Source organism: Colobus angolensis, unplaced genomic scaffold, assembly GCF_000951035.1.
Source record: "Colobus angolensis palliatus isolate OR3802 unplaced genomic scaffold, Cang.pa_1.0 Scaffold35, whole genome shotgun sequence".
NCBI lineage: Eukaryota > Metazoa > Chordata > Mammalia > Primates > Cercopithecidae > Colobus > Colobus angolensis.
In genome coordinates, this window is record NW_012116821.1 from 4,158,231 (window position 1) to 4,171,172 (window position 12,942).

The window sequence follows — 12,942 nt, forward strand, 5'->3', positions numbered from 1 at the left end:
GGAGCCACAGGGAGCTGGAGGGAAGGGCGTGGGTGCTGGAGCCACAGGGAGCTGGAGGGAAGGGCGTGGGTGCTGGAGCCACAGGGAGCTGGAGGTTGTGGTCAGGCCCAGCCCAGGGCCTCCACGATGCCAGGGCTCCCCCAGTGAGGTTCCTAAATGAAAGCAGAAAGCTGGTATTTGTGTCTGGACAGTCAAACTCTTGCTTCTTCTCAAAGGCTCTCTGATGCCCTGAGATTCTGCTGTCACACTCTAGAGCCCAAAGAACTATTTATTACTCAGGGCCCTAAGTACGTTCTTAAAAAGAGGGAGGATGGTCGCTAGGCAAGGAAATCTACATTGCCTAGAAGACTACTGGCTTATATCAGATTATAAGAAAACAAATCAACAACAAAACCCTGGCCTAAAAATTATAAGTTTATATATAATGTTTTAAAGCAGTTTAAAGAAACTTCTTCCATGGGCCTAACACACTTTCTTCAGGGAGGTGTTTGAAAAGAAACACATCCTCTGACCATTGTTACGAGACTCCTACATTCTGTTGGCTTTTTGTGGGTGAGCCCTGGCACCATCTTGGAAGCTGCTGCCATCTGTAGCATTTGCACTGCCGGGAACTTGAGGCTCCTGTCACACCCATGGATGTGGCCTGTGTCCTGGGTGGGTCCTTCTGAGTGCGGGCTCTCTGGAGCAGGCCCAATGGAAGTGGGCCTTGTTTTCCTCACCGGTGGAGGTGAGGGGGCGGGTGCTCTTCCCTTTTGCAGGGATTACGTTCCTCCTCCTCTCCTGCTCCTATGAGGACAGCTCGGAACCTGTCTTAGCTGTTGCTTCTCTGCAGAAAGTAACAACCTTGTCTTGGTTGTCACTGATGGCCTCTGGGACAGAGTAGGCAATTCAGCCAGGGCGTAAGGCAGTGGATCTTAATGGGGCACCTAGACCATTGATTAAAGAAGACAACCTGGTATGCAGGCAAGGTGTGAGCAAAGGCTGCAGGCAAGGTGTGAGTAAAGGCTGCGGGCAAGGTGTGAGCAAAGGCTGCGGGCAAGGTGTGAACAAGGGCTGTAAGCAAGGTGTAAGCAAAGGCTGCAAGCAAAGTGTGAGCAAAGGCTGTGAGCAAAGGCAGTAACTGGAGGCCTGATTTGGTTTGCAGTGCCTGTTTGCGCATTCCCTCCGGAAATTTTCCATGAGAGACTGGGGCATCGAGCAGAAGTGGATGTCTGTTCTCCTGCCTCTGCTGCTACTTTACAATGGTGGGTAGTTCCATTTTTACTTAGGAACTTTCCCCTTTAAAATGTAAAGCTGGAGGCCAGGTGCAGGGTTGTGCCTGTCATCCCAGCACTTTGAGAGGCTGGGGCAGGAGGATTGCTTGAAGCCAGGAGTTTAACACCAGCCTGGGTAACATAGCAAGACTCTACAAAAAATAAAATTAGCTGGGCATGGTGGTGCGTGCCTGCGGTCCCAACTACGTGGGAGGCTGAGGTGGGAGGATTGCTTGAGCCCAGGAGTCTGAGGCTGCAGTGAGTCATGATGGCACCACTGCACTCCAGCCTGGATAACAGCAAGACCCTACCTCTTAAAACAAAAAAGAAGTAAAGCGGGGAGGCATCTTGGAGATGGCCTAGGCCCAGAAGAGTCCATAGGGAGCCCCAGAAGGAACATGTAGCCGTGTGCTCCCTGGTGCCCCAGGAGCCATGTTACACCGAGCTGGGGCAGATGCCTGACTCTCTAACAAATAGGCGGCTGTTTGGTAGTTAAAACTTGGATGTGCTACAGACACAGCAGTCCTGGAACTTGGCTGAAGGTGGCCAGACGTGGCTGGCTGTTACTCTTTTCCTGCTCCAAAAGTGTTTGCTTCCTGAGCTGCGGCAGTCGGAACTCCCAGGCTCCGGGAGGAGCTGATGGCAGCAGCATGCGGCGCTCTGTCACGATCAGTGCAGCAATCTGTTCAGTGGCTTTTAGGTGTTTTGGAAGACAAAATAGCCGTTGGTTCACTACCTTTCCTTTGGCTCTGACCAGGGAGAATAGCTGGTAGTGAGCTCCGACTCCGCAGAGGGATGGGGTGCTCTCTGCTGGGTGCTGGCGGGCCTTGTTTTCCTCATGCATTTCTGCCCTTTGTGTTACAGATCCGTTCTTCCCCCTCTCCTTCCTGGTCAACAGCTGGCTCCCGGGGATGCTGGACGACCTTTTTCAGTCCATGTTCCTGTGCGCCCTGCTGCTCTTCTGGCTGTGCGTTTACCACGGGATTCGCGTCCAGGTGAGCCGCAGCCCTCCGCACTGCTGGGGGAGGTTCGAGACTGTGTCCTGCCTTCTGAACTCTGAGGACAGACCAGAAAGGAATTTATCTATGGAAGCCTGCCTGCAGGCCCATACTCGATAGAAAAATCACGTTATGTACAATTACCAATTTGATTTTCTTTATTTCTTACTTTGTATTTTTTTCTTTTTAGGGAGAAAGAAAGTGTTTAACTTTCTATTTGCCTAAATTCTTCATTGTTGGACTATTGTGGTTGGCTTCTGTTACGCTAGGAATATGGCAAACGTGAGTATTTCTATTATGTGTGAAACGTCAGTCATGAAAAGCATTTGACAAAAGTGGAAAGGCCAGGCTGGGCGTGGTGGCTCACGCCTGTAATCTCAGCACTTTGAGAGGCTGAGGTGGGCAAATCACTTGAGCTCAGAAGTTCAAGACCAGCCTGGGCTACATGGTGAAACCCTGTCTCTACCAAAAATACAAAAATTAGCTGGTCGTGGTGGTGCACGCCTGTAGTCACAGCTTCCTGGGAGACTGAGGCGGGAGGAATCGCTTGAGCCTGGGAGGCAGAGGTTGCAATGAGCTGAGATCGCGCCACTGCACTCCAGCCTGGGCAACAGAGTGAGACCTTGTCTCAAAAAAAAAAAAAGGAAGGGCCTAGAATCGAAATGTGTTTTGGGAACTCATCCAGAAAAGAATCAGCTTTCAGTGTATCTAACTTGGTGACACAGTAGACCCCCCTTATCTTTGGGGGATTTGTTCCCAGACCCCCAGTAACTACCTGCGGTCTTGGATAGTACTGATCCTTATATATATAGCTGTTTATACCCTATGTATACCTACACTATGTTTTTCTTTTTTTTTTTTTAGACGAGTAGGAGGGTGACTTTAGTCACAGGCTGCTCAAAATCACAGGCTGCAGAGAACAGGATTTGGATTGGCAAACTCGTTGTACCCTCATGTCACACTTCTTCTTTGCTCCTGCCTTGGAGCATTTTGGCTGGGACTCAAAACCCCAGTGCTATTAGGGGCAGTCCCCTTGCCCCTCATTCCATACCCCCCACCCAAAAGCTGAAGCCTCATGACCCACTTCGAGGAAAAATATCCCGTCCTGGTTTTCTGTGTCCAGTTGGCCCTGCAAACACATCCTTTCCCTGGGACACATACTTCAGGCCGGCCTATATTATGTCAGGTGGCTGGTTGCCCTTTTCTGGGAGACTCCCAATGGCTGTATCCTCTCTGCTTAAAGACTGTAGAGGCAACTGGTGTTCTCACGCAAAATGGCCAAGGTGTGGGAGACCGGATCTTTGACTCTGGCAATCTCTGGGACTGTATGCAAGGCCAGGCCCAGGTGGGCATACTGGCAAAGGCTTTTGGGAACCTGGCGTGGGAGGAAGTAGGGAGCATCCGTTTCCACGATGATTTTCTCCAGTGGGATCTGCCTCAGCACTTCCCAGGCTTCCCAGGCAGAGGAGTACGTCGGGACCGCCGTGAGGCCCACCCACATTGGGAAAGTACTTCAGCAGGGGCTCGATGGCCAGGTAGCTGCAGAGAAGTGATGCCTGTGGATCTCGTAGTCAGAGGACACACATTTTCTCATGGTGTCCAGCCGATCCTCGTCAGCTTGCTGGCAGTGGATCACCAAGGCTTCTCTAGAGACACAGCCAGCATAGGCTGTCTCTTAAATACCTTGTGATGTTCTGGGACAGGTATGGTGCACTTGAAGGAGTAATCGAAGCTTATTTTTCCAAATGCCACAGCCTTGGGATGCTTTAAGGCTTGTAAAAGATTTCTTTCCTGACTCTTACTGTAGCTGTAGTAGCATGGAAAATGAGGATGACAGCCAAAGGCCCCCCAGACCACATCCTCTTTGAACAGCTCTCCCCACAGGCAATTTGTCAGGGTATGAGGATGGCAGAGGTCAGAGATGCAACCCTGAAATTCCTTAGCGAAGGAGCTGCTGTAAATTCTTCTGAACTTAGTCAAGGTCCCTTTGAAAGACAACTTGGAAGATAGCGTGTCCAAGTGACAATGGGTATCAACGAAGCCCTGCTCTGGGCGTGGCTCCCAGTGGCTCTTTGGCAGGGAACTGGATGCATGTCCTCCACAAGGACGTGGAGGCGTCTCCTCTTGGAATGTTCTTTTCTGCTTCACCTCTTTTCCTCCCAAGTTTCTGGAGAAGTGAAATGAATGGGAATTCTAGGAGCTGCCTTCCTCTGAGGCCTCCCCATCTCAGGAGATGTTGTGGGAGCGCATCGCAGAGTTGGGGGAAGAATCACTCAGGCACTCCGGCTGCTCCCCCTAGCCTGTACTGTGTCATTGCTGCTGCTGCCCACAGAGGTGCCTGGAAGGCGTGGGGCTGCTGGTGCACTAGCTGACATACGCCAAGTACTACTGTACTGATGTGGCAGGTACATGACATAGTGGTGAAGAAAGAAGGCTCTGGAATGGCTGAGGGTTTCAGCAAGATGGGTTCCTCCTGAGAGAATCTGACCGTGGAGATCTCCACATCAGACCAGTTGCTTCCTGAAGAGGGGTGCTCCATCACCACCTCCCTATCTTTATGCTTTTGGATTTCTAAATGGGAGTCATCCAAAAACTAGGGGTGGAGAGCATTTGTCAGTGACTGTCCTTTGGTCCCCAGGGGGCTCCTCAATGGGTTTCTCCTGAGAGTTTGTAACTACTCTCGTGTCATAGAAGCTGCCCGTCTCTGGCACGGTCTTGTCCTTCTCCACTGACCTCTGGGATGGACTCTTTATCCTTCTGAGCAGGGGTGACTGTGACATTCCTGGCTGTTCCTTCTCAGTCCTGACTGGTCCTTCACTCCTATCTGGTCCTTCTCCACAATTGGGACACTCTGCTATGCTTGGATTTGCACTAGTGACAGCCTCTCCCTTCCTTTTCGGCATCGATTTCCCCTGGATGTCCTGGTTAGCCTTCAGGTGGGTCATTGTGGAGCCCTGATCTCGAAGTCTATCCCGCTTCCTTTTCTGGACCTTGTTGGGATTCTCAGTCATGTCATTCTGACTCAGCTTCAGCTGCAAATTCAGAGTTTATGGAGTTACGACAACTGTCTTTGGAATCAACCTTAAAACTGCGGGCTTCCTTTTCTAGAGAAGCTATTTCTTCTAGAAAGGGATTGGTAGGATGTGGAAGGGTTCCCCCTGACAAAAGGACCCCCCCCCCCAAGCCCAGTGCTCTGAATCAGGCAGCCTTTGGTGGTGGCCCTGCCCACACCTGTGCCCGAGGAATGCGGGGGAGGAGTGTAAGAGTTAAAGAAAGGAAAGAAACAGGAAAAGCGCCTCAACAGTCAAAGACAGGTTTGTTTTGGACAGTAAACCTGAGAGGGCCTTCTGGCCGAGTTAGGTCAGAGGCACTGTCTCTTATAGACTAAGAGTATTTAAGGGTTCAGGGCAGGAGAGCTTATCACAGACTTGGAATGTTTCTGTGTCTCTTCCTCTTGCTTATCTGGGAGGGGGAGTTTTTGTGTCTGTTTCCATACATCATCTGCAGCTGCAGGGAACCCCTCCCCACCCGCTAGTCTGGTTTTAGCTTGTCTGTCTTAGCGCATCTAAAGGGAAAGGAATGTGCTTATTAGGGCCCACTTTTTTACTGGGGCCCATTTTTATGGGGTCCATTTATGCTCCCAAAATGTGAGTGTGAAGTTTGATGGTCACCCAAGAGACTTTCCCCCCTCCCTCTGTGCCCAGCTGTCTTATCTGTGTTTTACTGTCTGCTCTTTCTGGCTGCTTTTTGTTAGAAGTGATTTCCTTGAAATGCATGAGGTTAGAAAGGGAGCTGGAACTGAAAGTGGCGGCATTTATCCAAGATGATGGTGCTCCTGCTCGGTCATTCCAGACCCTATAGTTATAAAAGGACCAGAGGCGACGTGTTCTTTTTGGTTACTTCCTGCTGGGCGGGAGAGGTGGAGAGTCCTTTGGTCTCGGATTGACTGCAGGAGCAATGCTGTCTGTAGATGTTTTGGGTAGTTGTCTGTGAAATAGCCATGCTCCTGTCAGTTAAGAATCTCTGAAAAAGGTTAGTTAGGCAGGGTAAAAACATTAGTCCTAGGGCACAGACATGGGATGACCCATGGAATGATTTTTGTTCCCAAACTGATAATTTATTTGCTGGTTTTGGTATTTGCTTAGCCTTTTAACCCTTTCTTTGAGATTTTTAGCAGCGTCTCTTAGGAGGCCTGATTGGTTGAGATAGAAGCTACTTTTCTATCCCAGTGAGAGGCAGAGGCACACGTTTGGAAAGACCCATGTGTTATTTTTTGTTAGTAACTTATTCCTGCTATGAGGATAGTAATAAAGCAAAATGCTACAGTAATTGAGACTGTCTGTCCGATATCCCACCCTCAGGGCGCTAGCGTGTGGTCCTACTGTAGTCAAGTAAAGCATCCCGCAAGGGTGGCATAGTAAATAATTTCCATAAAAAAGCTTTAATATTTGGCTTAAAAGGAGAGGTAGAAACGACAAAAAGTATTTGGTGAGGTAGGAGTGAGACTGAGTCAGATGAGTAATGTTCACTCAGTTACTTACTTTTTATGATTTTCAGCTTAAGATTTCTTGTTTCTTTACTTTGATATTTAGGACATTCCTCTGGGCTGTTAGGGGTTGCTTCCTCAGCTTTTCAGGCTTTGACTTGAGTGTGCTGTATGCAGGAGTTGATTCCTGTGGCAGATGTAATTTAAACTGTAGAAAACAATAAAAATTGGAAAACATCAGTCAAGACTAGAATTTAACAGGTGTGCTATAGTTTTTGAAACCTAATTTTCTCTCTCCAGTTTCCCATTTTTATTAAAAGACAAATCATGATAGGACTGGTTTGCTTTATTATACTTGGCTTAATTATTTGTATACAGTGCAGCAAGAGTAATTATTTGCTATATATGCCTTTTAAATTGGCTTTGATGGAAATTTTTTCCATAGAAGGAATCCGAGATAAGACTTTCCAAAGCCAAACCCAGCCATGGATTTGTACCATTAAATACCTATGAGTTGGGCAAATTCCTTTCCTCTTGAGGTTTCAAGATAACTCGGGGTTCCTGGCCTGTCAGAAAGTGACATGCTTTGCTTAGCACAGGTCAGAAACCCTGTACAGGGACTGTGTACCCAAAATATGAGACCAGTTTCCAAGAGCTTTCTTGGCTACCTAAGTCAAGTTCGATTCCTTCAAGGAGAGCACACCATTGCAGTCAAAGCCTTGGCAAAATAACCAGTTTCTCCAATTGTGTTCTGTTACACAAGAAAATAGAGTCTTATTGCACTGATGCAAACAACTATATTGTTGTAGTTTGAGAACACTTATAATTAGTTTTCAAATTCTAGAGGAACTAGACAGAAACAAACATTTTAAAATCTTACCTACAGGAGTATACTTAGTTTCTGTTGATTGGAATAGTTTCAGAAATAATGCTACCAGTTCCCCTCTGTACCTCTGGTAGAATTTGGCTGTGAATCCGTCTGGTCCTGGATTTTTTTGGTTGGTAGGCTATTAATTATTGCCTCAAATTCAGAGCCTGTTATTGGTCTATTCAGGGATTCAACTTCTTCCTGGTTTCGTCTTGGGAGGGTGTATATGTCCAGGAATTTATCCATTTCTTCTAGATTTTCTAGTTTATTTGCGTAGAGATGTTCATAGTATTCTCTAATGGTAGTTTGTATTTCTGTGGGGTCGGTGTTGATATCCCCTTTATTTTTTATTGCGTCTATATGATTCTTCTCTCTTTCCTTTATTAGTCTTGCTAGCGGTCTATTTTGTTGATCTTTTCAAAAAACCAGCTCCTGGATTCATTAAATTTTTTTTTTTTGAAGGGTTTTTTTGTCTGTCTCCTTCAGTTCTGCTCTGATTTTAATTATTTCTTGCCTTCTGCTAGCTTTTGAATTTGTTTGCTCTTGCTTCTCTAGTTCTTTTAATTGCGATGTTAGGGTGTCAATTTTAGATCTTTCCTGCTTTCTTTCTTGGGCATTTAGTGCTATAAATTTCCCTCTACACACTGCTTTAAATGTGTCCCGGAGAGGGTGGTATGTTGTGTCTTTGTTCTCATTGGTTCTAGATTTTTGGTTCTTTATTTCGGCCTTCATTTCATTATGTACCCAGTAGTCACTCAGGAGTAGATTGTTCAGTTTCCATGTAGTTGTGTGGTTTTGAGTGAGTTTCTTAATCCTGAGTTGTAATTTGATTGGGCTGTGGTCTGAGAGACAGTTTGTTATCATTTCTGTTCTTTCACATTTGCTGAGGAGTGCTTTACTTCCAACTATGTGGTCAATTTTGGAATAAGTGTGACATGGTGCTGAGAAGAATGTATATTCCATTGATTTGGGGTGGAGAGTTCTGTAGATGTCTGTTAGGTCCGCTTAGTGCAAAGCTGACCAGCGTTCAGGTCCTGGATATCCTTGTTAACTTTCTGTCTCATTGATCTAATGTTGACAGTGGAGTGTTAAAAGTCTCCCATTATTATTCTGTGGGAGTCTAAGTCTCTTTGTAGGTCTCTAAGAACTTGCTTTATGAATCTGGGTGCTCCTGTACTGGGTGCATATATATTTAGGATAGTTAGCCCTTCTTGTTGCGTTAATCCCTTTACCATTATGTAATGCTCTTTGTCCGTTTTGATCTTTGTTGGTTTAAAGTCTGTTTTGTCAGAGACTAGGATTGCAACCTCTGCTTTTTTTTGTTTTCTGTTTGCTTGGTAGATCTTCCTCCATCCCTTTATTTTGAGCCTATCTGTGTCTCTGCATGTGAGATGGGTCTCCTGAATACAGCACACTGATGAGTCTTGACTCTTTATCCAATTTGTCAGTCTGTGTCTTTTAATTGGGGCATTTAGCCCATTTACGTTTAAGGTTAATATTGTTATGTGTGAATTTGATCCTGTCATTATGATGTTAGCTGGTTATTTTGCTTGTTAGTTGATGCTGTTTCTTCCTAGCATTGATGGTCTTTACAATTTGGCATGTTTTTGCAGTGGCTGGTACCAGTTTTTCCTTTTGTTTAGTGCTTCCTTTAGGAGCTCTTGTAAGCCAGGCCTGGTGGTGACACAATCTCTCAGCATTTGCTGTCTGTAAAGGATTTTATTTCTCCTTCACTTAGGAAACGTAGTTTGGCTGGATATGAAATTCTGGGTTGAAAATTATTTTCTTTAAGAATATTGAATGTTGGCCCCTGCTCTCTTCTGGTTTGTAGAGTTTCTGCTGAGAGATCCGCTGTTAGTCTGATGGTCTTCTCTTTGTAGGTAACCCGACCTTTCTCTCTGGCTGCCCTTAACATTTTTCCCTTCATTTCAGCCTTAGTGAATCTGACAATTATGTGTCTTGGGGTTGCTCTTCTTGAGGAGTATCTTTGTGGTGGTCTTTGTATTTCCTGAATTTGAATGTTGGCCTGCCTTGCTAGGTTGGGGAAGTTCTCCTGGATAATATCCTGAAGGGTGTTTTCCAACTTGGTTCCATTCTCCCCCTCAATTTCATGTACACCAATCAAATACAGATTTGGTCTTTTCACAGAGTCCCATATTTATTGGAGGCTTTGTTCGTTTCTTTTTATTCTTTTTTCTCTAAACTTCTCTTCTCACTTCATTTCATTCATTTGATCTTCAATCACTGATACCTTTTCTTCCACTTGATCGAATCAGCTACTGAAGCTTGTGCATGCATCATGTAGTTCTCATGCCATGGTTTTCAGCTCCATCAAGTCATTTAAGGTCTTCACTGTTTATTCTAGTTAGCCATTTGTCTAATCTTTTTTCAAGGTTTTTAGCTTCTTTGCGATGGGTTTGAACATTGTCCTTTAGCTTGGAGAAGTTTGTTATTACTGATCTTCTGAAGCTTACTTCTGCCAACTTGTCAAAGTCATTCTCCATCCAGCTTTGTTCCATTGCTGGCGAGGAGCCATGATCCTTTGGAGGAGAAGAGGTGCTCTGGTTTTTAGAATTTTCAGCTTTTCTGCTCTGGTTTCCCCATCTTTGTGGTTTTATCTACCTGTCTTTGATGATGGTGATACACAGATGGGGTTTTGGTGTGGACGTCCTTTTTGTTGATGTTGATGCTACTCTTTTCTGTTTGTTAGTTTTCCTTCTAACAGGCAGGACCCTCAGCTGCAGGTCTTTTGGGGTTTGCTGGAGGTCCACTCCAGACCCTGTTTGCCTGGGTATCTGCAGCAGAGGCTGCAGAACAGCAAATATTGCAGAACAGCAAATGTTGCTGCCTGGTCCTTCCTCTGGAAGCTTCGTCTCAGAGGGGAACCCGGCTGTGTGAGGTGTCTAGTCGGCCCCTACTGGGAAGTGTCTCCCAGTTAGGCTACTCAGGGGTCAGGGACCCACTTGAGGAGGCAGTCTGTCCATTCTCAGATCTCAAACTCCATGCTGGGAGAACCACTACTCTCTTCAAAGCTGTCAGACAGGGACATTTAAATCTGCAGAAGTTTCTGCTGCCTTTTGTTCAGCTATGCCCTGCCCCCAGAGGTGGAGTCTACAGAGGCAGGCAGGCCTCCTTGAGCTGCGGTGGGCTCCACCCAGTTCGAGCTTCCCGCCTGCTTTGTTTACTGACTTAAGCCTCAGCAATGGCAGACATCCCTCCCCCAGCCTTGCTGCTGCCTCACAGTTCCATCTCGGACTGTTGCGCTAGCAGTGAGCAAGGCTCCATGGGCGTGGGTGGGACCTGCCAAACCAGGCACGGGATATAATCTCCTTGTGTGCCATTTGCTAAGACCATTGGGAAAGTACAGTATTAGGGCGGGAGTGTCCCAATTTGCCAGGTACCTTCTGTCATGGTTTCCCTTGGCTAGGAAATGGAATTCTCTGACCCCTTGCACTTCTCGGGTGAGGTGATGGCCTGCCTTGCTTTGGCTCACGCTCTGTGGGCTGCATCCACTTTCCAACAAGTCCCAGCGAGTTGAACCTGGTACCTCAGTTGGAAATGCTGAAATCACCCATCTTCTGCGTTGCTCACGCTGGCAGCTATAGACTGGACCCGTTCCTATTCGGCCATCTTGGAATGAACCAGCAGTCCCATTTAATTTTAACCAATTTGACCATGAAGTGAGGTTTTTACTAACCTGTTATGACCCTTGACAAGTTTTGCTAAAGAGTAGATTGGGCATTTGAAGAAAACCTTGTGCTTTTATTTTAGTAATTATAGAAAAAAAATCCATATAATACCCTTTTGAATTTAATAAATATGTTTACACACAGTTTTCTTTACAGGATTAATTTTTACAATCTTTTAAAAATTTGCTTAAACTGTCCAATTTAATTTTAAAGTTAAATGAGGAGGGGTGGGATTTGGGGCTAAAGACTTTGGGGCAGGAGGGACAGGGGGTTCAGATGGGCAAGGAACGGAATGCAGGTGGTTGAGTGTGGAGGGGGTTCATCTGCAGGGTCGAGAGGGGTTTTGGAGGAAGGAGAGACCTGGGGAGGGTTTTTGTTTTGATTTGTTTTGTTTTTAAAGAGAAGGATGTCAGCTGGGCACGGTGGCTCACGCATGTAATCCCAGCACTTTGGGAGGCCAAGGCAGGCCGATCATGAGGTCAGGAGATTGAGACCATCCTGGCCAACATGGTGAAATGCTGTCTGTACTAAAAAACAAAAAATTAGCTGGGCGAGGTGGCAGGCGCCTATAGTCCCAGCTACTTGGGAGGCTGAGGCAGGAGAATCACTTGAACCTGGGAGGCAGAGGTTGCAGTGAGCCAAGATCCAGACACAGCACTCCAGCCGGGGGGACAGACCGAGACTCGGTCTCAAAAACAAAAAAAAAAGGAGGATGTCATGAGGGGTGCAAGCTTGACACAGGGAGGGTAGAAGAAAGCCTGAATATAGGGAATCTCTTGCCATTTGCCATTCCTGGTGATAAAATTGTCGAGGTCCCTGAGAATCTGAAAGTTAAACGGTGCCGTTTTCGGGCGATCGGCTGTTATTATCTCATTTGTATTGGGGCCAGGCCATGTTGCAATAAAAGCTAAACACTTTGGCTTTAGGCTTCCCTGTGAGCCAAGTTTGGTGAGGTTGTGAGGGAGACAGCCCAGAGGGGAGACATAAAACTGTGGATGGTTTGGCACCATGTGGACTGGTGAGAGGAGACCGAGTGGGTCTATTTTTATTAGGTATCCCCAGACAGAAGAGACCCGGGATCTTCTTTCCAGAGAGAACAGTTAAGCTGAGAAGAAACTGGGTGTCCCCAAGATGTCCTCTAACTTAGTCCCCCGGTCCTCTGAGGACCAGGATGGCAGACCAAACTTTCTCAGGTACCACGAGAAAGCCAGGAGAAGGCAGATCTTACCAGTCAGCTGAATTAGTGTCTGAGGTTGGATGTTCCTGTTGGAATCAGCAAAGGGCCTCCCGAACTGGAGTGCGTGAGGAAGAGGGAGGAAGAGGGAGCAAGGGTTGGGGAGCGAAATAACCCATTGCTGGCAGTTGGAGGTGGATTCCTGAGAACTGAGGGTTTTGAGAGCCCACTGGAGAGTAGCCCCGGCCTAAGCTTCGCAGTCCCCTTCACATTAGTTGTCCTCCTCACACAAATCGCTAAAAAAATGAAGCAACAGAAGAGACGGGGTGTGTGGCCAGAGACTCTCAGGATCCAGGAGTTAACTCAGGATGAGCTGTCGCTGCCCAGTGCTTCCTGGGTTGCAGGAGAGCCTCTGCTCCCAACATCCGTCCTGGGTTTCAGCACCAAATGTAAGCGTTAAAGAGGAAAGAAACA

General features: G+C 46.8%; 1 protein-coding gene across 1 annotated transcript in view; it reads left to right on the forward strand.

Annotated features, from left to right (window-relative positions):
- TMEM181 (transmembrane protein 181) overlaps positions 1 to 12,942 on the forward strand; it is a 106,734-nt gene that overhangs the window by 77,484 nt on the left and 16,308 nt on the right. The window contains 3 exon segments of the mRNA XM_011952763.1: positions 1,145 to 1,244; positions 2,118 to 2,248; positions 2,442 to 2,533. Of these exon segments, the coding sequence (XP_011808153.1) occupies positions 1,145 to 1,244; positions 2,118 to 2,248; positions 2,442 to 2,533 (323 nt within the window).